The 22,750-nt window shown below is 40.6% G+C and overlaps 2 protein-coding genes across 42 annotated transcripts in view; both read right to left on the bottom strand.

Moving 5' to 3' along the window:
* Positions 1–7,716: 7,716 nt before the first annotated feature.
* Positions 7,717–9,889, bottom strand: LOC105281365 (larval cuticle protein A3A). Its single transcript, XM_020032279.2, has 4 exons — positions 9,817–9,889; positions 9,310–9,501; positions 8,423–8,667; positions 7,717–8,177 (listed from the first exon to the last, which is right to left on the bottom strand). Exons 1-4 carry the CDS (start codon positions 9,887–9,889, stop codon positions 7,977–7,979), a joined length of 711 nt encoding a protein of 236 aa, XP_019887838.1. The 3' UTR covers positions 7,717–7,976.
* Positions 9,890–11,385: 1,496 nt separating this feature from the next.
* Positions 11,386–22,750, bottom strand: part of LOC105281370 (microtubule-actin cross-linking factor 1) — a 104,968-nt gene continuing 93,603 nt past the window's right edge. For 24 of the 41 annotated variants that reach the window (XM_026968672.1, XM_026968687.1, XM_026968686.1 and 21 more), the window contains 9 exons: positions 22,141–22,203; positions 19,978–20,129; positions 16,701–16,860; positions 16,496–16,615; positions 16,218–16,398; positions 15,622–15,684; positions 15,087–15,206; positions 14,617–14,676; positions 14,281–14,443 (listed from right to left, as the gene is read on the bottom strand). In XM_026968672.1, coding sequence (XP_026824473.1) covers positions 14,281–14,443; positions 14,617–14,676; positions 15,087–15,206; positions 15,622–15,684; positions 16,218–16,398; positions 16,496–16,615; positions 16,701–16,860; positions 19,978–20,129; positions 22,141–22,203 — 1,082 coding nt within the window. Of the gene's footprint in view, positions 14,444–14,616; positions 14,677–15,086; positions 15,207–15,621; positions 15,685–16,217; positions 16,399–16,495; positions 16,616–16,700; positions 16,861–17,652; positions 17,715–18,839; positions 18,947–19,977; positions 20,130–20,956; positions 22,059–22,140; positions 22,204–22,750 lie in introns of those variants that run through there. The other 17 variants (XM_026968693.1, XM_026968694.1, XM_026968691.1 and 14 more) reach the window with 11 other exon arrangements.

Consider the following 22,750-nt stretch of genomic DNA (forward strand, 5'->3'; position numbering starts at 1 on the left):
TATTCAGGTATTTCTATATTTGGCTAGTTGCTAGCCAGCCGTTTTGGCATAAATAACATTGTTACGATGAAAGATATTGTCAGTAAGGAAATGTATCCTGCAATGCTATTCTAGCGAAATAGACAAGAGAAGCATAACTAAAGTAACATAATAAATCCTTTCCTCTTTATCATGTTTTATCATATTCTATATACCGATTTCACGTCTGATATGTCAGCGACGCGTATAAGTGGCAGGTTGAAACATAGTTTAACGCCACTTTCCCACAATAGATTTCTCATTTGATTCTAAAGAAGCCATTGATCTTTCAGCACGTTCGACGCCGTTTGACCTGCACTTGCTTCCAATATATCATCGATAATCTCCGCAAATCTCGAATAGGTATACCAAATGAAAAATACAACGCGGCTTATAGGCGCGGCAATGTACCTACGAAGAAAGAACGAAGAGCATCTCTTTTACGCAAGACGAATATGATCATAAAATTAGGACGCGACAAAAGAAACAAATAACGTAGTATGATGTATTTCATTTCGCTACAATAAAATAATTTGACGTTTACAACTTGAACTTATTACCGACACGTATCTCACGCTGATTCTATTTGTATCGCTCGCGTATGTGATATACAATAATGTAATATATGTCAGACCAAATAATTCTGTCGAATAGTTGGCAGTTCAGAACCGAGAACAAACACCGTTTAATAGTTCACTTTTTCCATTTTATTCCAAAACAGTACGTCGTCTCAACAATAGCAATATGCAAAATGAGGACATGTCATGCAACGTCGCATATCCAAAATATCTTGTCTATTCACCGAGGAGTTTAATAGACATTTTGAATACGCGATGCACGGTGGAATTTCGTACGACACGTTATAACGCGGTTCAATCCTGATGAAATCCCTTTTACGGAGCGATCGAATCGCCCGGATGTCGGTGTGGACACCTCGAGAAAACGAGAGAGCGAGCGCGCGCGTCAAGAGTGTGTAACGGCGACAAATGACGTGTCGGCGAACTTGACTCTACGACAAATCGACTTGTCGCGGAATCCTATTGTCGCCCGCTGCATGTTTCTTCGAGTTTTCCCCTTTTTGCCGCCGGAAATCCGATCAGATCCCATTCCGCGTTCGAGAATTCGAGTACTCGAGATGCTACGCTCCCTCCGATTAGATTTTTCACGATGAACTACTGTGCTTATGCATTGCAAATAAAGAAACGTGTATTTTTATGATTTGTGAAACAAACGTTTGATTAAAAAAATTAAAAGTAATCTTGTGCAACTGTTATTTATCAGAGTCTTAATCTTAATCTCAAAATCTATCGATCGAGCACTCCTTTCCTGCGAGATGTTAAATCGTGGTCAAACGGCATCGCCAACATGTTGACTGAGTACCAGGCAAATCTAAGCGACGAACAGCTGGCTAGATCAGCGTGTCGGAGTTCAAACTGGAGTGCCCATTAGCCGTCGCGGGGAATTACCCCAAGGATCAGCGCGTGTGCGCCCCAAGAGTTCCTCTGATCAAAGTCCATCGCAAGGTTGGTTAATTATCCTCCGTTTTAATCGAATCCTGACGCGAACTCTCGCGGCAAGCGCCAAGCCAGGTCCTTGACTCACTGGGTGGTGTATTCACGGGGATCTCTGTAAATTCATTCTTCCATCGCCGCTCTCGTCCCCTTTTTCATCCATCTCGCCAACCTCTTCAGGATCTTCATCCTTGCATTTCAGCCAGATCTCACTGACCATTCTCTTTCTCTCTTTTTCTCTCTCACGAGGGTGCCGTACTCGCGAGTTTCCGGTTTGGAATTTTCAGCTTAAGCTAAGAGCTAATAGTACAGCCAGAACCGCTTTTATCTTCTCACCGCTGAACTTACCGAACATATCCACGTGTTTTCTCCCGACCTCGTGATGGACAGCCGGTCGGTAGCGTTCACGGATTTATTTCACGGGATTACCGCCTATCTCCCTCGATCGAGCGCTCCTCACGGTCGCCTAAGCACCCTCTGCACCGAGCTGTTGGAACGTCTATTGCCGCCTTGGCTGCATTCAATACCTAGACAGATCGGGATCATTAGTCTCTCGCGTACAATAAACGCGAGCGATACGCATGAGAATTTTATTACCCGCTACTGAATTATAGCGAGCAAGTGCAGTCATATCTCCCGAAAGCGAGGGAATAATATTAAAAATATTAATCTGTACTTCAGATTGAAGTTCACATTAGATATTTTTGTAACGTTGATGCACAGGGAAGCATCTACCAGCAGCATCTTATATTTAGCCGGTATATTTTCGATCTGTCAGTTGAGCCATTAATAAGGTAGACATCCGACATCGATTGCGCTATTTAAGACACAAGACCCACGACAACGCCCGCCAGTATCAATCAGATATACAGACATTAATAGATAAACGCGACACCGAAGACTACTTACTATTATAGGAAGTAAAGTCGCCTGAGCGAGATCTATTCGAGGGGATTAGAGAGGAGAGGAGGAGGGAAGATGGGGGATCGAGGTTGTCGATTGACGGAAAGAAATCCTGCGCCATCGGATCTACTCCTCGTGGATCGTAGTCCTGGGAGACGGATTGGGTATTCCAATGCACCAAGGCGATCAATAAATAGATGCGATTCCTGGAGCAGCTATCCTGATGCGGGTACGACCCTCCTATCCATTACCGATCCCAATACGGAGCATGGCCCGATGACGATTCCTCGAATGACGAGCCAAATGCACGCTCCTGCTTTACTGATGTACACCCGCCCATTAGTATTCAGGAGGCGACGTGACGTGCCGTGATAATGAAGAGAATGCAAGGCGATGCGGAGGTACAGCTCGACGCGCGTTGACAATATTTGGGAGGACCATGATGTGTACGCGATTATCATCTTAAAACGGGGGGGTGCCATGGCGTATGCAAACTGCAAGGGGTTCATTGAACTACGAAGCAAAGATAAGCTCGCTTTATTCCACGTCCCGGCGCGTCTTAAGTGGCCGTCAGTCTATCGATCGAGTTATAAATGTATCCTGCAGTGAGATTTTGACAAGCGAGTTTCGATGGCGCGTGAACGACATAGTGCATTCTTAATGTAGATTAAAAAAGTAGTACCAGCAACTGGTCTACCAGTTGACCAAACAAAAATTAAAAATACAACGCGTCACGGATAAGAATCATCTGTGAAGGAGATTCCATCGTTGCTCGAACTGAGAGCTACCGAAATCGTGCGTATTTTGTACCCTTCGAGGAACGTTGATTGCCAGAGGAGCCGGATTCCTTCTCTTGAGCGACGAAACTTCTCAGGGTAGATTGGCTCGATGTACCGGCGTGGGAGGACGCTTCGAGGTTTCTGTCATCCGACGACGGAATCTCGGTGCACTTACTCGCGGTTAGGGCTTTTCCTTGCTGCTTCGAAATGAAATGATCCAAAAGATTTAGGTACTCCGCCTCTCGTTTCGTAGATACCGACGAATACGTGGCGTCGCTCTCTTCAAAGGGGTCCAGGAGATTGTCGCTGACGTTTTTCTTGATCCCGATACGCGAGTCCGGCGTGTTTAATTGGATGTAATTCAGCACCACTTCGCCGGGGGGATAATTCACACCGTAATGCGTCCTGAGACTCTCTTCGAAGGTGTTGTAGCGGCAGGAATTGTAGTTGCAGGTAATGTCCACTACCGGAAGCTCGATTTGCGTCGCTACGAAGGTCGATGAGTGCTGCGCAAGCGGTATCGCTTTCCTAATGAGTCTCTCGCAGCAACTGAGTGACGCGACACGTGGTACAGCGGGTGATGAGAGAATGGATCTCGGTGAACAGATCATCATCTTGGACTCGGAATTGGAATTTAAGAGCTCCGGTAGCTTGGGGTAGTGCTGCACGAGGTTGAGCTTGCTGGATCGGACGTCGCGCGCATTTTCCGTCGAATAGCATCGAAACGTCGCGAGCAACTTCCAAGGGTTCAACTACAAAGCAAAGACGCAGCTCACAGCTTAGAGATATGACACAGTCGTGCATTTCTTGCGAATAAAGCAACAGGCAAAGAGGATCGTTCCTTTTTAATTTCGATATTATGAGACACGATAAAAAACTAATTAATGAACGTAAGACTTTATCCAATTAGTCACCCCTTCCTTGATTCATCGTGTCCTTTTACGTGCGGAATTACGGCGAATTTGTTTTCCCCATCGTTTAACCTACTCGCGGCGCGCAATAAATCATCGCCGCCCTTAGACGAAAACAATTCGTAGGTGCAATTTACGATCAATTAATCTTGTTCACATACGACAAGCGTCTGCAGTTGTACGAGCAGCGATAACATCAGGATCAAGCCCAAAATTACGGCGGAGATGCTTTCCATAGTTGCAGTTGCCGAGGAATCTCGTTGCTCGTAAGGGACGGTGAAGCGGCCGAGCTACCACGTTACCAGACCGTCCTGAGATGCGCAATTGGCCGTCTGTGCGTGGAGTCGTCATCGCAGCATCAATTTTGACCGGTGCGGTGGGGTGTCATGATCGAAAAACCGTGGCATGTCGGACTTCCGGCATGCCGTGAAGTGCGACAAACTTGCGACGCGTCGCGAAATGAGTGGAGAGTAACCATCGACTATTCGCGAATTGTTGTATCCTTATGCACAAGTATAAAGCGCTTCTATATAAATTATGTGTATAATGATATGTATGTATAAATTACTTATTAGATATTATTTTAACATGAGCATTATTCATAAATTATAAGCGCGCAATATTGTTTATCCTCTTTGTATCTGAGGCCAAATTTAGAGGCAAGGCATTCAAGTATATCGATCATTCGTAGGGGCGTATTGCGAGCACAAAAACTGCAATGCAAACTCTCCGTCTTGATTGCTCCGCACAGAGCAAGTCACGGATGGTCCATTCGGCTATTCTCAACGGAGAGCACGTGCCGAATCTGAAATTCTCCACTGTGGCACACACTCTCTACGTACAACTCCCGGCAAGATTTGACACGCCGGAAGAAACGGTCGGCTGACAGCCGCGTCTCCATAATAGGATGCAATTTCGACGCGGTCGAAACAGCCAACACCGCCGCGTCCTGCGAAGCGTAAATCATGGCGCGGCGGTGGCCCGAGAGGGGCTGCACGAGGAAAATGGAGGGTAGAAGTGCATATCTTAATTACAATATTCCCACGGGCGGGAACACAGGACCCTCGCTCGCGCTTCGCCGACCGCCGAACCCCATCCTGCCGCCCGTTTTCTGCCCCCTTGGCCCCTTAGCCTTTCCAGGCGGCTTGTAGGAATTTAATTAATTTGCCAGTGGCGAGCAGGCTTGCTCCTTGTCGCCACTCTGAAATATTGTATCCTTCCCACCCTTTAAAACCCGAGCGAGCCGTCGAGTGCACCGCCGGTCGCCTTTGCCCCGGACTTGCAATCTGCGCGCGATTACCGTACTCGGTTACTCCTTCGCTCGGTTGCACCTTCCTCTCTCCCTCTCTCTCTCGCTTTCTCTTTCCTCTCAATCTGTCTGTTTCTCTCTACTGGATAGAGATCTTCCGCATCTCGTGTCAAATTACAAATCAAATACTTGGCGGCTTTATCGACACTTTATCCCGCGTTACACCGAGATGCGGAAGGGTAAACGCGCGTCGAGGGACCGTTGAAGTAAGACCGGGACTTCCAGCATGCGCGAATAATAACCGTAAGTTAGCGCGAGGGAAGTTTTCGAGATTTCGCAGAAACCGAAACACTTGAGGAACTCGAAACTTTCGCCGGAAGATTCCCCGGGAATACGCCACACGGTCGGCTGAAGCGCAGGCACTTCGCGGCCGACAGCGGCCGGCGAGCTCGAAAAATCTTTCGAATTAGCGCGAAGAATGTGAAACTGGAACAGCCCGTTACACGAAAGCTTATACTTAAGATGACGCAGGTTTTAAAGAGCAGATGTCTTAATTAAACTATTACAACAGAGAAAAATTACAAATCAAACTTCTCGATTACGTAACGATTTTGTAATATAAAGACTGTACGTGTATTAGATGTAATATTAATTTATAGCCATTATATCGTTTAAATATTTTCTTTCATAACTTCCTGAACGCTGAGTAGTGTACATTTCCTGTTTGTGTGGGATTTCACCAAAGTTCGAAGTTTCATGAAGTACCGAACTTGCTGGACAGCTTTCTGGTTTCTGACAAGTTTTGGGTTTCACATCCCTTCGGTGACGACAATCGGACAACGTTAAAAATTATCTTACATCCTTAGCGACCTATTTTGTCCCGATCTCGCCATATTACACATGCTGTAACACATATAAGAATTATATAATAAATTGCTGCAATAAAATTAATATCTAACATATAGAATATAATAATTAGAGAAGAGTGCGAAACGATATTGTACGAGATGTAAAATTAAAAAGATTTTGTACATTACAAAATTTGCAACGCCTTGCAATCGCATCTAAGAGAATTAATTTCGTGGCGAGGACGACAGCGCATTATATATATAAAGACGCCCAGACTAATCGATATTGCTTGTTAGTTCTGCCTCTGCATCAGTCGGTACATATTTACTTGTGTATGACTTCGTGCTTGATGCACGAAGTATCGTGGTATAGTATTGCGTCACTATACGCCTAAATTGCCATGTGCATGTTTAAGCTCCGCTGGATAGCATTGCGCGATATTGGAAATTACATTGACGCGATTCATGTTGATAGAATATAAACTCAAGTTCTATCACCTTCAATGGAATATATTACACGGCGTTATGTTATCGCAAAATATACTCTTGAGAAGCTCAATCGCACGATGCTGAAAGTCAACGAAAGCTTTAACAATCTATCACATACCATATTTATACATTTAAATATGACAGAAAAAAGAGAAGAAATTAAGCTTTTTATTTTTTACTATTGTTTCACTAACAATCTCTTCTGAAACTCTTTTCTCTAGAACTTCATGAAGTAATTGACGTACAAAAAGAAGAGGCAATGAAGAAGATTGACAAAGAGTATATCTCCGCAGTGCTAATGAGATCAAAAATAGATTTATCCTAGAAAGCGCACCAGGAATTATCAGATCTGACGAGACTGTCGGCGAGAATTTCGGCGGAATAATTTATCATCGTTGCGCCGATTCCGGATCGCAGTGAGAACGATTAGGCCAGAACGTTTGGACGCCAGAGTGGTCTAGCGTGTGAAAAAAGAATCGTTTAACTAGGTGAAATGCGCTGACGGAACCGAGCTTAGAGGGTGACAGACGCGGAGGCCGCAAACGGTGACAACGACGACGACGAAAGATGGATGACGATGGAAAAAAAAGCGACCAGGAGCGGATGTCTGGCCGGCCGCGGCGCGTCCGCCGTTGAAAAGCTGAGAATCTTGATTCGACTGAGAGCGAACGCTCGGGCGAACCCGTAAAAAGCCCGGCGGAACGCCCGGAAATCCTTTGGTCGCGCCATTAACGGTGATTTCTCCTAAGTCCCCGCCGATCCTCTTTCCTCGCATTCTCTCATCCATGTCAACTCCATTTCGACTCATCAAGCCGTCATTCATCGATCACTCGAGACGCGGCTTTCCTGGTTGTGCTTCCATTTACGACGTATACTCCGATGCTCGGTGCCTCCGCTTTTAGGAGTTGATTTAGCTGTTCTGTGCTTTACTCTCATCTGATATTTTTCTGTTATATATATCCTGATGTTTAAATATTTTTCCATGAAAGGTAGAAGCCGACTAAGTTGTACCTGTACCGGAAAAATCTTTATTTTGAAGCAAATATTATATAAATGTCTCATGGTTTAACGTAATACTGATGAATAATATCTCTTTATAATGTATATTTCAGAATAGAATCTATTGCAGCTTACAAATGGCTAAGTGGTACGACATAAGGTACATGAATAAGGAGATCGTGACACATAAGGACAGACAGAATAACGTCGACTTGTGAAGGATGGCCAGTAGTAGTAGCATAATCAAGGCACAGCTACGTTGATATTGTTTAATGAATTTTCACGATACTGTCGCTGCCATAACTGTCCGCGACGACAGCCTGCGAGAGGGATCCTGATCTAACTCCCAGTGATCCAAGGTCCACTCCCAAGTTCACCAGGCCCGAGTTCGCGGCGACAACGTTCGTGGCGGCCAACGCGGATCCCGGGACAAGCGGCTGCCTCACCAGAGGAACACCAAAGATGGTCGTCTACGGTAAATAATAATAAAAATAATAATTTAGTAGCACGCAGCATCTCTTAAAGTATAATAACTAGCTAATACTTCACAATGCAGCTTCTTGCACCACATTGCTCCTGTTACAGACAGTTTTAAACAAGTCGGGGAAAAACATCGACTCGGCAACCTCACAGCGAAGGGAATCTTCCTCGCGAAGACTAATGGACTATGAAGAACAAGAAAAAAAGACGTCTTGCTCAAAAGTAACTAGATTACCTGTGGGCGAACCGCAACGGCGGCCGGCGCAGCTGCAGCGATCACGGAGGGCGCAACAATGGGTGCAGCTGCAACGGCGGCGGTCTTTACCGTGATGCTGGGGTCCCGCTGCACGACCGCGTTAAAACCGTTGATGGGATCGGCCGCATAGGAGACGACGCGGCGGCCACCGTCGGGCTCGATTAAGCTGTAACTTCCCTGAACTACGTCGCCGTCCCGAGTTTCTTCCTGCGCCTTGTTGTCGCCTTGAAAAGTCCGTTGTTTATAATACTCGGGCGCAAAGTTGCGCGCGGCCCGAAGAGATGCCCCACCACCCGTCGCGTTCATTGTTTCAACGGTGTTTTAATCTAAGTTCCGCGTGGAGTTTCTGAATTCTAATTCGACGGAGACCCGATAGACACGAGCGCAGCAAATAGCCGAATTAAGAGGTATCGACAGGTATTCACTCTACAAATTTGGTGTGATTTCGTGTTGTTCAACTTTCCCTCGATTACGAAATTCTCCACAAATCTGAATTGCTTGTCGCTTCACTTCTTTTCTAGATGAGTTGATCGTAAACTCGCTGGTTGCAATTTTTAATTTGTTCTCATGTTTTTGGTACTCTAATTTCGATAAGAAATTTATAATTCATTAATTTTAATCATCTCCAAAAAATAAAATAAACTGATTCGAATAAATTTTTACTTTTCTACAAAGATTCCGAATTATTAAATACAATAATCGCTTTTCAAGAAAAGAAATGACATAACTTTTACTCACGAAAGCATTTACATGTAAATAAATAACATTTTTGAATCAATTAACGTTTTACTGTAGGCAAACAGTGTGCGAATTATACATTTAACGATTACAATTAAACGCTCTATCACGAAATTATTGGGACATACCAGTGAGACCATCTGCCACGCTATAACCGAAGCTATATCGAGGACGAGAGTTGTAGTTTTCGGTTCTGATAATCGTTGCAGTTGGCTGTTGCGCGACTGCTACTGCAGCTGCACCTGGGCCAATGATCCCGGCACGGGCGACAGCCAGTAAGGTGGCGAAATAACCGATAATCTGTGCATGAGGAAGGAAATATCAAATATCATCAATATACTAACAATAAGTGCGATTAATGCGAAATGCGGTTCCAGCTATTAATATCGCTGGGCCAAATCAGATGTATTGCAAGTGCACGAAGCGAGATGAAATGCTATAAGTGGCTGCAAAATTAGATCTAGTGTCTCAATAAATTTATAGTGACATCGAATTATTTTGCAAAGTAGTCTAAAAATATTTCTGCAAAGCAACATAAAAATTTATTAATTTATCAATTATTTTTAGCATCTAAAATATGCAGAACAATGGAAAATCGACGGACGATTATATAAGCGATAGAATGCAGATATTACTTTGTAAGACATGATGATCACACTGATACCACTGCTGATGTCTCGATACTGGTTTAAGGACTGTATGCTTCATATCTTCGGGACGGTAGATTTTATACCAATCGAGTCCGGCCGTTTCCACCGTGCAGGTAATGTATCTGTACCCCACCCTCTTTTCGGGGTCAATACGTGCATTGTTATGCGGATTATAAGATAGAATGTGCACATGTATGTGTATTATGTTGAAGTGAACTGCGACGTTCGCGATATTGCATACCGATGAAAATTCCAGCGCTATGTGAACTGAAGAATACATAAATATCCGATAAAAAAAGAAAAGCTTTCTCTATTCAATTTAAAATTTCCGAGAGTTAATATTTTCTCTGTAAAATTAAAACTGGATATCAAATTTCCGATCAGACAGGTTGCATACCTGCGCTATATTCATTTTTAGTACGTGATATTTCTCTGTGTCGTAAAAAAATTAATTTTGGTATCTAATTATTATCTAACGAAATAACAAGAAGCAGCGAAAAGGAAAAAATAGAAAGTCTTACTTTGCACGTAAACAAAAATGTTATAGACGAAGAGAGACTGTGTTTCAAAGAAATTCAACTTTTGTGACAAGTTTAATATATTAAGCTCTCTTGTCTCGCGATAGAATGAAAGATTCATTAAAAATACATTATTTTATATATTATAGAAAGAATGAATGGAAATAAAATCCAAATTATTAAAATATCGAAAATCATTTAGAATTGGAGATTTTAATTTTGCAAAGGAAATCCTGTTTAATCATTTAATCATTAGGCTTATGGTTAATTCATCCACTTCCTATAGAATAACAAAAATCTTCGTGTGAGTTTTTATAAATTAATCTTGAATTATACAAGCAGCAGCCGTTTAGCATGAACCATGAAGGTCTCTGTCTGCAGCAGCCAGTTGACCTGTAATCGTATACCTGATCAAGGTGGTCCAGCTGGGGCACGCACTAAGAGGGTGATCGTATATTCAGCCGATGTAACGATGTGTAAGCTAATAATTGATGTCATTGCGACATTGAGTAACAAAATCTCGTCTTTATAAAAGTCGAGGGTCGTCGGATAGGCGGACTTTTGATTAAACGCTGGTGCGTTTGCCTCATGTAGGTCAAGTAAGTCTAGTAGTAACTCGAGGATCCACTCGAGGAGTCATGTGCCCTCCCGCGCCGGTAACTCTACCTGCGTTAATCCACGTATATACAACCGTATATTGAGTGTGCCGAGTGTCGTATATTCGACATCGATGTGGGAGACGGGGTCTCGCGTGCCGGATATAAGACAGGGTGAAGTGCTCGCGCATCGCCGCTGTTTCCGACGAAGAACAGTCAGGCACGGTCAGCTGACCTGAGCGATCCTTTCTTTAACTGCACTATGTTCTTTTAAATTTTAAACGGTTAAACAAATTATTTACATCCGGATACTTGTCCCGCGCGTCGATAACGATTTGTAATAATTGTAACGGTTTCATGTGGCTACCACGTTCTTCTTATTAAGAGTCTTAACGACATTCAGTCGCAGGAGGGAGGGTGCGAGAGAATACACAGAGCTGTACAGTAGAGAAACACCATTTTGATACTTTACACATCTTTTGACAAAGTGATTCTCTCTTTTACACACATACCGCCGACACATCCGTATATCCGTGCCTCGTCCGCGGCGACTCTCCGGCGAGAGCACATTTATACCGGCTTACAACTGTCAATGATACAGCACGGGGCGTTTGCGCATCTTAAAAATGTACGATCCAGAGCATTATAAAAACTGCGCGAGACTCGTTCAGATCCGCGTATAAATTACATGTCTACAAGCTGCGCGCGTGACGTCAGTCACACCGCGAGGAGAGATACTCGGTAAGCCTCATCAGCGAAGCATGCACAAAGCCGTTGGCACCTCCATCGGATCCTCCCGAAACGTATCTGCTTGATATATTATACAACATCTGTCAGTTAACACGAGAGGATCGGTTCTCTGCCGCGTTATCCCCACGAATCAGGAAACCCTCTATCCGTTCTCGCAAGATCGCTAGCTGAGTAGCTCTACGCTTAATTTAGGCATTGACGTTTCAACGCCCCTCCCGTCGTTACACGAGCCCGACCATGGAACACTGTTGCATTAATTAATAATAGAAAACAGTAATGAAAAAGAAACGCGCGCGCGAGCATGCCGATATTGTATGTATATATATACACCTTTTACACTTACATTTAGTATGCAACGCTCGCCTAGAAAATGAGACATAGAACAGAAAGCCGGGTCGAGAGAATGTTCCTCACTGAAATATCCATGCGTGTGTGCGTGTGTTATATTTTTTTTTCTTTATCACTGTATTATTATTATTATCATCATTAGCATCGATACAGCACTTCTCGGTAAGTAAAACAGAAACAAAAATCGCTTGTTGAGAAGTTGTTAATAAGATTAATTTGCATTACGTAAGATTTATAAAGAGGCAGCGAGAGTGGGTATCATATTACATTAATCGCATCTAAAAGTATATACGTGTAAAAAAATGGAAATGTCTTTTTTCAGAGTTTCTTTTTTTTACCCGTCACCTAACAGGCCACTTCGCGCAACGGAACATTATACTTTAACTTAGCTATTCATACACCGTAATTTTCTCCGTTTTAGCGTTTTCTTTCTTCCAACGCTGTTAGGTCCCCCCCCCCCCCCCCCCGAACTCTTAAACCTCTCATTCGCAATATCGATTTACGCATTAGAGCAGGAAAGCCCGTTATGAAACTATTTCGATTCCGATCGAAAACCATGAATTTTCCATTGCGGATCTACGTTTTTGTGTTCGATCACCGGGTTTCTTCAGAATAAGTTTATACTGATAAAGCCGCTGTTTTCATCATGTGCGAGACCTCATTAATCGTGTCCCGAATCGAAATTGACTTTCAGATATCCGCTAAAAAACGGATAAAAACCGAAAAGGAAATTTTCGATTGGCGACCTTTTAGCATAGCTTGATAATAGCTTTCCAGCTCAGAAATGCGCAACCGAAATAAATCGCGCTTTAACTCTGGAGTGGACGCATGGATGTCGCATATCATCGTTCAACTCTTACCTAACGTCTTGTACAAAATACATAAATTTAGGTCAAACTAACATGCGCAACAGATGAACATAGAAATATAGATATACAAGAGATTTATTTAAGATTTTTTAAGCATTATTCTGATAAAAATAACACTCATGATATTACGTTTTTACGCGACCGCTCGAGAGTTAAGCTTGTGCGTAATCTAGGTAAACTAGGTTTGATTACCATATCTCGCAGCTTTTTCCTTCACGAGATTGCGAAATATTCCGTTTCGCAAGAACATAAATACGTTACAAAATATCTGTCGCAGCAGTATTTCTCTCACAGTTCACAATACAATAGTTGTGTCTCCATTTATAACTTAGAAATAGAAAAAAACGTGTATATATGTCTGATTTTTTTATAAATACACATTAATCTAAATCGCGAATGCGTACGATGTAGTTTTGCGAAACGGATAACAAAAATAAATGTTGATTCGTAAAAACGCATTTTTCTTTTTTTTTTCTTTTTTAACAAACGCGCGTTAGATTGTTAATTATATCGTTCGACTAAATACATAAGTCAAGCGAGAAATATTAAATAAATTATGTCCTCGAGTATATAATTTGCTCAAATATAAGTCCAGAAGTCCATCGAGGAGATCCTCGATTGTTCACAATGTGTAATACACGCAAAAGTAATGCGTGCGACGGATGAGCAAACTACATTGAATTATAAAAGTAATTACATGCGTCTAATTATAACTTCAAACATAAGCGTAATTATAATACACATAACGGCTAATTCTCTTTTACGCTAAAATCTGTTGTTGTTTTTTAGTAATATTGTCCTTAATCGAGAGAGACGGCGGAGATATCGTTAAATCTCGCTTAAATATTTTCAATTATCGAGTACTACCCTGCACTTTTGGTAATACCACGGTTAAGATATTTATAACAATAATTTATACTTTGTTGTTATGCATTATTACAAACTAGATAAACGTTTCTCAAGCACTTTCTAACGGGCACAAAATAAATAGACTTCCCCAACTGTTCATTAATCCCTTACCCTTACGAGAGTATCAAATACACTCATGGTATCCACAATTGTTTTAATGGCATTCGGAGATATTTGGCGAAAATCGAAAACGATAAAATTATATTATAATTTATAGATTTGTCATTTGCCTTTCGAAATTTCAATCTGATCAATTTAACAACTCACAATATTACAGTATTCCTCTCTCACCGTACGATAACAGTAACTATTTATGTTCCCTGTAGCGCAACTATCCTTAATTTTGAACTTTACGGCGGGGACGTTTCATATTTATTCAGGCATATGCGCGGGTTTTTTTTACAAGCTATATATATATATATATATATATATATGTATAAGCTTTCGTTAATAAAGCTATTACAATCGGAAAGGCGCACGTTGTTCAATTGGCGTTGGTTTTCCTCTCCGTGTACTCGGGGTCGTTCCCGACACGGATGTGTCGGAAGCTCCAGAGGGTTTTCTCGATAACTTTGAAGACGGTGGCAGCGGCGTGCTAGATCCACTGGACGGTGTGCGTACCCTGAAACAAATAATCCGTGGATATAAACGAGAGCATACGCCTACCTGTGTGACATTTCAACCAACTGTTGAAGCTCCTCAAACGCAAATCGATATGTTTCTTTCAGGCAAACTTTCAGCGAACAAAAGAGACGAAAGACAAAGGAAAAGTTCTTAATTAATATTGACAATTACCTAGCTTGCTTAACGGCCGTTGGTATGTTAGTTGCTGAATTCGTACACACAGAGCTGCTCCTGGCATGATGAAAGAAAACGTTGTTAGTTATGGAGCTATCGAATGTAAAACAGTTAATTATTCATGCAAGCAAGTGCCTTAAAAATGAATAAATAAACTAGAGAGGGAGTGTCAAAATGCTAATATTTTTTAAATACTTTAATTATATTATAGATGAGAAAACAAAAAATTACTGATATAGTGTACGATAATGTAAGCCATTATTATTAAATAAATCAAAGCCACGCAATACAACATACAATTGCAAATTCAAACATTAATGAAAATCAGGTATGATAGCCACAAGATATCAAAGAGTAATGGTATGTGCAGAAAGTCCCACAATATTTTAAGAAAGCCAAAAACCAAATACGAGTGTGAGAAGAAACGGAAAACGGGTTAAACATGTAAAAGCACAAGACAGGCATACCCAGTGGAATCAGTAGAAATCGTAGAATGGTTGCTTTGTGTTGAATGAGTCGATATATTGCTGGTAGTCGACTGAGGAGATTTTATATCCACTCCCACATACACGGGTATCCTAGAGCGGCTGGGACATTACCGGAACGTCATTTTATTATACGAATGATATATCGCATGAGTGTGTGAATTTCTTTTCGTGCTGCGCGAATTAAACAAAGGAATCACATGAACAAAGAAGGAGAGCGAAAGAGATGCAAAGTTGACTCATCGAAAGTTGAAGTAAAAGAATGACGAAAAAAGAAACACAAGGTTAAACGTATCACCGCCACCATCAAACCACCGTCCTTTGTAAAGAGCCCTACAACCATAGAATACCTTGCCGCATTCTATCTTGCGCTTTGCATCGTGTTTAATGTTGTGATTTTATTTGTTGCGAAACGGATGAAGGAAGAGGAAATGCAAAATGCAAAATGAAAGCCGCAAGGAAATCGCTTCCCCGAGCCCAGTTTATTTGAAACTGCCGATTCGTTAATTTGCTTTACCTGATCGGTGTTCCGACACCAGTCAGGGTTGGAATGCTCGAAGCTCTATGGATTGAGCCAAACCTAAAAAATGTTGTTAATCAGATCCGTTAATGATTGTTGAGACATTATAATCGATCGGTTAGTCGCGATAAATGTCTTGCGGTTAACGAGAGATGTGGTAAGAGGTTCGATATCAAATCGATATGTAGCGCATCGCGTTCTCGAGTCGTTCGGCTTCGCTCCTTCATATTCCAATATCCCGACGGTATTTTACGTGGTCAAGTGTGAAAACGCAATGCAGAAAATTCTCAAAAATCAAAAACACAAAGTGATAAAACTGAAATGCAAAAAAAGGGGGAAAAAATCGTTCGACGAGGAAACAAAAAACGTCGATTCCTTGGGAACAAACATATTGAACATTCCTCGAACCATCGCACAATCAGTTTGACGATAGGATGAGATGCTACTGCTCGATTGTCGTTAATGTGCACACGTTATATGCATAACTACAGTTATGCGTGTCTCTATTTAAGGCACACTAATGCGAGTTAGTCTGTTGATCTCTTTTAATATTTTTTCGACGGAGAACAGAGACGCATCGAGAAGCTACGAACCTGGAAGGCACCCCACTGGCGGGGCTGATCAGTCCTGTCGGAGTACGGGGTCGAGAGCTCGATCCGTTTACTGGGGTTGTAAGCTTCCTGCCGGATATACTGTTGTGTCTACTGGACGTCGGAGTAGTGCTGGAGCCGATAACGGTCCTTCGCGGAATGCGGCTCGGGGTAGACGAATCATCTGTAACGCAAGATCAGACACAGTAACTTCCGCGATCGTTCAAGGCATGAAAATTGAGCAGTAGCAAAAGCAAAGGCTGTTAACGAGCAATCCGTACCGTCTAACGACTGCGTGGAACCGTATCGACTAGGCGGTTTACTTCCCTGTCTCGACGCAGGCCGGCTACTTGGTCTGCTGGTAGGTCTTGAGGCTGGCCTGCTAGATGGACGGCTACCACCTACAGACATGGTTCAACGCGATTGATTGTAGCGTTATTTTTACGACATTATTTCCAAGTTCTAATTCAAGGAACAATAACTTACCGGGTGTCACGGTAGATCTATAAGGCGTGCTGGTTTTCCTACCAGATACCTTGAAGGAACTTTCATTGTCGCTAAGGCTGTCTGGCGTGCCGGCGCTCAAGGATGAGCGTGAAGCTCGTGTTTGGCCCATAGGTACGCTGCGAGCACTGCGTTCCCTTACCTGAATGATATAAAGAAATTTTATGAAGAAAAATGCATGTAAATAGAGTGGAACAAACAAAAAAAGCCTTTGTACATCTAACTCGTGTTTGATACAGCTATCGGATGAGTACGGTTTTATTGTTACGCGTTCTCTGCCGCTACAAATGACACATTTAATTAATAAATCATTAACTCCAAATATTCGCTGTGTACAAGTTACGTTATGCACAATACGTTAATGTTTTTTTATAAATATCTCTTTAAATTGAAGAACAAAGAAAGATATTAATCACTTCTAACAGAATACAATAAATATAGAATTTAGAGAAAATAGAATAAGTTGGAATTTAGTGAAAATATATAGAGCACACTTTAAGCAAATTACTATTAAATTCTCTCAACATAAGTTATAATAAAAATGCATACATATACTTTCTCTACACTAATTTTAAAAAAATATTTTATAAAAGAACATAACGTTAGAAATATTAAAATAAATAAATAACTCTAATACTGAGCTACTGCTTTAGAACTCTAAACTATTCAAAATATGTAAATAAAGTAAAAAACAACTAATTTAAAAAGAATTTTAATTATTATCATTCAAATTATCATTGTTATTGCCAAAAGTTTTTAATAAGCAACTCAAACTTGTGCACAGCTGCGAACTAGTAAAAATATACCGGTCTGCGGTCCGTTAAATTTATCGAAGCGCTATATCGGGGAATGGAGTGATACAAATAAAATAAATCGCTACCATTTCAGCAGAATTAAGTGACGGTAAGTGAAGCGAAATGTCATGCAAACTTACCAGAAGAAGTTGGGAGAAATACAGTAGCTTATGGTGATTCGAAGTATCTCCGATCAATGCCACTACGCACGCAGTAATACAGGATACGACATTCGTTATGCATATTCAATAAATTAACTAAAAATCATCGACGTTTGTTCCCATAAACGCGGTGTCTTCCCACACAAACTCGTTTGCGCAAATCGATTTCAAGTCCCAGATGCTTGTAATAAAATTATCCAATTGTTCTCGACAATAATTATTCAAACATTTTAAATAGAAGATAGAAAAATACATATGAGATGCCTCGAAAAATCGCACATTCTTATGGACGTGAGCTCGTTCAAGATCCATGTAATCACGACATTCAAACGAGAACATCTCTTCATGCTCAGGATAGGGTAAATCATATCCATCATTTTCTACCAAGGGTCAAGAGGGAAGGAGTTAGAGGCGCCCAAATAATTCTCACAAAATCAGATATTCGACAAACAACTTAAAAAAATCAAGTCGGTGCGAAGTAATGTGATGAATGATGTAACGAGGTATTCTCTCTCGCAAAATTTGACGCAGCATGTGGAGCGTGCTACGAATCTATCTCGAACGGTACTAGATCGCAAAAGGAATTTACGTTCGAGGCACGTAAGAGAGCTCCTCATCATGCGTCTCTTAGAAAAGAATAAGTAGGCATCTGGCAGAGATAAAATACGATGTATATATACATGTGATAATAAAATGGTACAAATATATATTTTTTTTATTCCACAAGCTCTTACTTCTACTTCTAATTCTTCATCACATTACTTGCTATCTTTAGAGTGATACAGATACAGATTTAGAGTGAAAATATTTTCTGTGCAGTCTTCATGCAACTTTACCGACTTCATTACAACAAGAAGCATTTGTGTGATTCGGAGATTATGAATAACTTACACATTATTATTCATAGTTATTGATCATAACTTTCGATTATGCACAATCACTCGTTTATCGAAATCTCCGTAATATACAAATAAACAGAGAAATCGCAGGGAGGAGAAAGCAGATATAAAGACAATCCACGAAAATGCATAATACATCGTTGTTCGACTAGAGTCGTTTTTTTTTTTTAATTGAATACTGTAACCGCATTCAAAACCCAAACTCAAGTGTGTCAATGTACATCACACTAACGGCAAATAAAAAATTGAGAAACTTTCGTTATTTACCCAATGATAAGAGGGGGCGTGCATGTGTAGGGGATACGAGCACGGAAGATCCTCCTTTTGTCGCAAACTTTCAAATATCGGCATCAGCTGGCTCATAAACTCCTCCGCTACATCACAAACGAAAATCTTTAGCTTCCTTATGTACTCATAGAGTGTGACCCCCCCCCTCTTTTTTACCGGAAAAATCACTCCACGACCAAAATGACTTGTTCCTGTAACAAGTAGCTATCATCTTCGCGCTAAAATGATATACAGGTCCAATACGTTTTCCTTTAATAACAACCGATCCATTGACTTGCAAATTGTATGAAACTTTTCGCAATTTAATGTAATCTCTTTCATAATTTTCATGAATTTTGTGAGGATGAGTGATTGTAAGGATTCTGGTGTATTTTCCTATCGTCAATACGGAAGTGATGAGGTCGAGCAGGATTTGGAAGTAGGCAAAAGATCGACAAAATCGCGTCTCCTGAGGTTGAAGAATTGAAAGATTCAAAGAGATGCAGATACGTCGGTTCTGTCAAGTTGTCCGGTCTTCAGTTGGTGCAGTCGAACCAATTTTCGGCACGATAGACCAATGATGGAGAGCATAGACAAAAAACGTGATCTGTTTCTAGCTGTCCCTACGTGCTCAAACAACACAACCGCTCGAAAAACTGCCATGCTCATGCGAATGTCAAATGACCAGGCTGTCGGATTTGACAGAACAATTATATACTTACGTAGATCATCGGCGTAACCAGAAGAGCGAATGCTGATTTGGAATTCATCAGGTGAAATGTGCATATACGACTTAACTATCCTAACGTAATCCATCATCCTGCGAGTCTAACGAACCGACTCGACCGGCGTTAAATTTTATAAATATTCTATAGCTCAGTTTATACATTAACGGCAGAGAAATGAGAGATTCAACAGAAAAATACCGTACCAGATTTATAACACCTATTTCAAAAGGTTTGTATTGAATTTTGAATTTCAATTGAAAACGTATTTCTTGATTTTTTCTTTGCAAGAGATACGTTATTCCAAATTTATCGAGGAATGTGCTATCGAGATTCAGTGCAAACCTGATGAAACATTTTATGGAATCATCGTGTTCACATATCCGGTGAACCACAGGCGATGATTCTCTTACCTTGGTGATCGGTCCAGCATTGGTGGAGGATATTGGCGTACGCTGCAGCGTCGAAGTCGGGCTCGGCTTGGAGCGGAAGGCCGTCATGGTCTGGCTAACGCCGTCCGCCAGTATGAATTGCTCCCGCAGCTCAATATTCGTTCTTCCCTTAGCTACAGTGTGTTGCGTGCACGCAGTTAAGGGAAAAGGCGTTCAGGAATGCGGGTATGAGAGGAGGTGCCAGAGAAAGATTTCAGATTTGTACAGAAAAGTTTTCGAAGACGGAGAACGAGATGACGCCGTGATGAGAGAACCGAACACGCATACGATGTCGCGTTACAGATTGACAACAGAAAAAAAAAGAAAAAAATGGAAGCGACAAATTGTATGAATAAATAAAGATTGTATGAATATCGGAGCGGCAACATCCGGAACGAGAGTTGTGAGTTACATGGAGCGGAGGGTGCAGCGATATTTTTTCAATTCACAAATTCACAATATCAAGGCATGCGCGTTATTAATGAGAGTGGCGATAATGGATAGGAAAGATGTAGTTTTTTGAAAAAAAAGACAGAAAAAAAGAAGGCAAATAGATGTTGGTTGTACCACGGTTTGCGTGCGTGTTTTTTCGAGTACATGTATGCGTGAGTGCGTGTGTGACGTATCCGGGTGTATGTGTGTGTATCATGGAAAAAAAAGAAAAAGACAGCGTATTTAGAATACATGATTGAAAAAAAGTCCTAATATAATAAAATCGAATATTTCAGATATAAACTAATTAAGATTGTTACTTGAGACAAGCTATACATTACCACAGTCATTACATGGAAAAGGTTTTATAATACAGGAGTATAATACACTATCATAACTCTGCCACTGATTCAACCTCATAGTACAATATTAGTTGCATTGACATATTTAATAAACTTAAGGCTTAATATGAAATGTGCGATTCGCAATTATTTTTTTGTACATTTCTGATGTTATTGTATTCCTTTCCTTTTGTAATAAAAATATAAATATATAAAAGTTATCGTACATTTCACAATATACTTAAGCAATTGATTTATATAATATATAGAGTGCCTCAGAATATCGTTCAACTTTATGAATACTTTATATAAAAATAATTTTCTCTTTAAGTATTTATTGTATTATATTAAACATTTACAAAATATACATTAATAATTTAACATAAGTTTGCTTCTCCCTAATGTTAAATATACCCTTTTTAATTTTAATATTAATTTTTTATTGAAGAAAAAATACGATATACGTACTTGAAACACTCTATATACAAGAAAATAAAATGAGAGCTTTTTTGGATTGTGCTTGTATAACCATGCAAAAAAACAATGTACTTTTTAATTAATATAATATTTAAAAATAATGAACTAAATAGAAAAAAATTAATAAACTCATATATACAAAGACATTTCTCGATGGAAATGGTAATAATCGTAGAAACAATAATAAATGTTACTAAAAGCATGCGTTATTATCTTCCAGCAAGAATATTAAAATTTCTACAGACAAGAGGGGTCACGAATATAATCGTAAAATTGGTCATTTTACAAACAAATCTATGAAACAACTACATTAAACATTGTTACAAGGGCAGAGGCGTTCACATAGGAAATAATCATGGACATTGCTGGAGATATTTTTTCACGTAAACCATTCACCAAAACTAAAAAAAAACCAAAGGAGATACGGGGGAAAGAAAGCGAAACGATTGCAGGTGTATACTACATTCGTAATCCTGCAATTAAATACAGGCACTCTTCTCGTAACGCTGGTTACTCAAGACTTCATCGAAAAGGCGAGACAAGTGACATTATGCAGCGCAGTAACTATAGCGTTCACAATTCCTGCGCACAAACCATTTACCTCTTTCCCAGACAGTAATCGCCGATACTTAATCGTTTCATATAATACAACCGCATACGCACGCATATAGACATACTCAACAAAAAGACAACACTTTGAAAACTGGTCCGAACAAGCGAGTAACGTCATGCACCATACGTGGGGATGTTATCTTCATGGCCTATACTACAGTAACTAGTACAGTCAACTTGGATATCTAATAAATATCCAAACTAAAATTTCGGATTAATAATAATTATTGCATGTTGTTGAATAGACCATGAACGAATAATGTGCACGCAAAACAGTTCTCACCGAGCGGACACCAACCCTCATGTTGTTCCGGTTTGTTAGGATCCGGTATTGGCATTAGAAAAACTTAACGAGTTAATCACGATTCGAGAGACGTAGGCGATTGGAAAGAGCAAGATACATGTACATAGTGATCATGCATTCGTCGCGATTCAAAATTTCCCGTGGTAAATTCGTTCAGCGGGACACCGTTCGAGAAAAAATGAACATAAGACAAAAGACACACAAAAAAATGAAACGAATAAAAAACGTTTGTCGTAGAGTTGGATGTAGGAGGATCGTGATGAGATGTGAAGAGGATTGGTGCAATGGACAGTAAGGGATAGTTGTTATGTCAATGTTAGTACACAGTCAACAAGATGTTAGATATGCCTACCGTAATATTACCTTCTACTTACTATCCACCATACCATACTATACCAGAAAAGGTTCTTTGATGGAGAATTAATGATTATACGGTCTCACAAATATTTCGGAATATACTATTGGTGAAAAGGCGGAAGAGAGAGAATGAAAGAAAAGTACAGAGAAGTGTCGAGCAAACGAACAACGGACATCTCGTTAACAATTCAATTTAATTTTCGCAATTCAATGATATGTGACCAAATCAATC

Source organism: Ooceraea biroi, chromosome 3 (genome assembly GCF_003672135.1).
Source record: "Ooceraea biroi isolate clonal line C1 chromosome 3, Obir_v5.4, whole genome shotgun sequence".
In the NCBI taxonomy this organism is placed as follows: domain Eukaryota; kingdom Metazoa; phylum Arthropoda; class Insecta; order Hymenoptera; family Formicidae; genus Ooceraea; species Ooceraea biroi.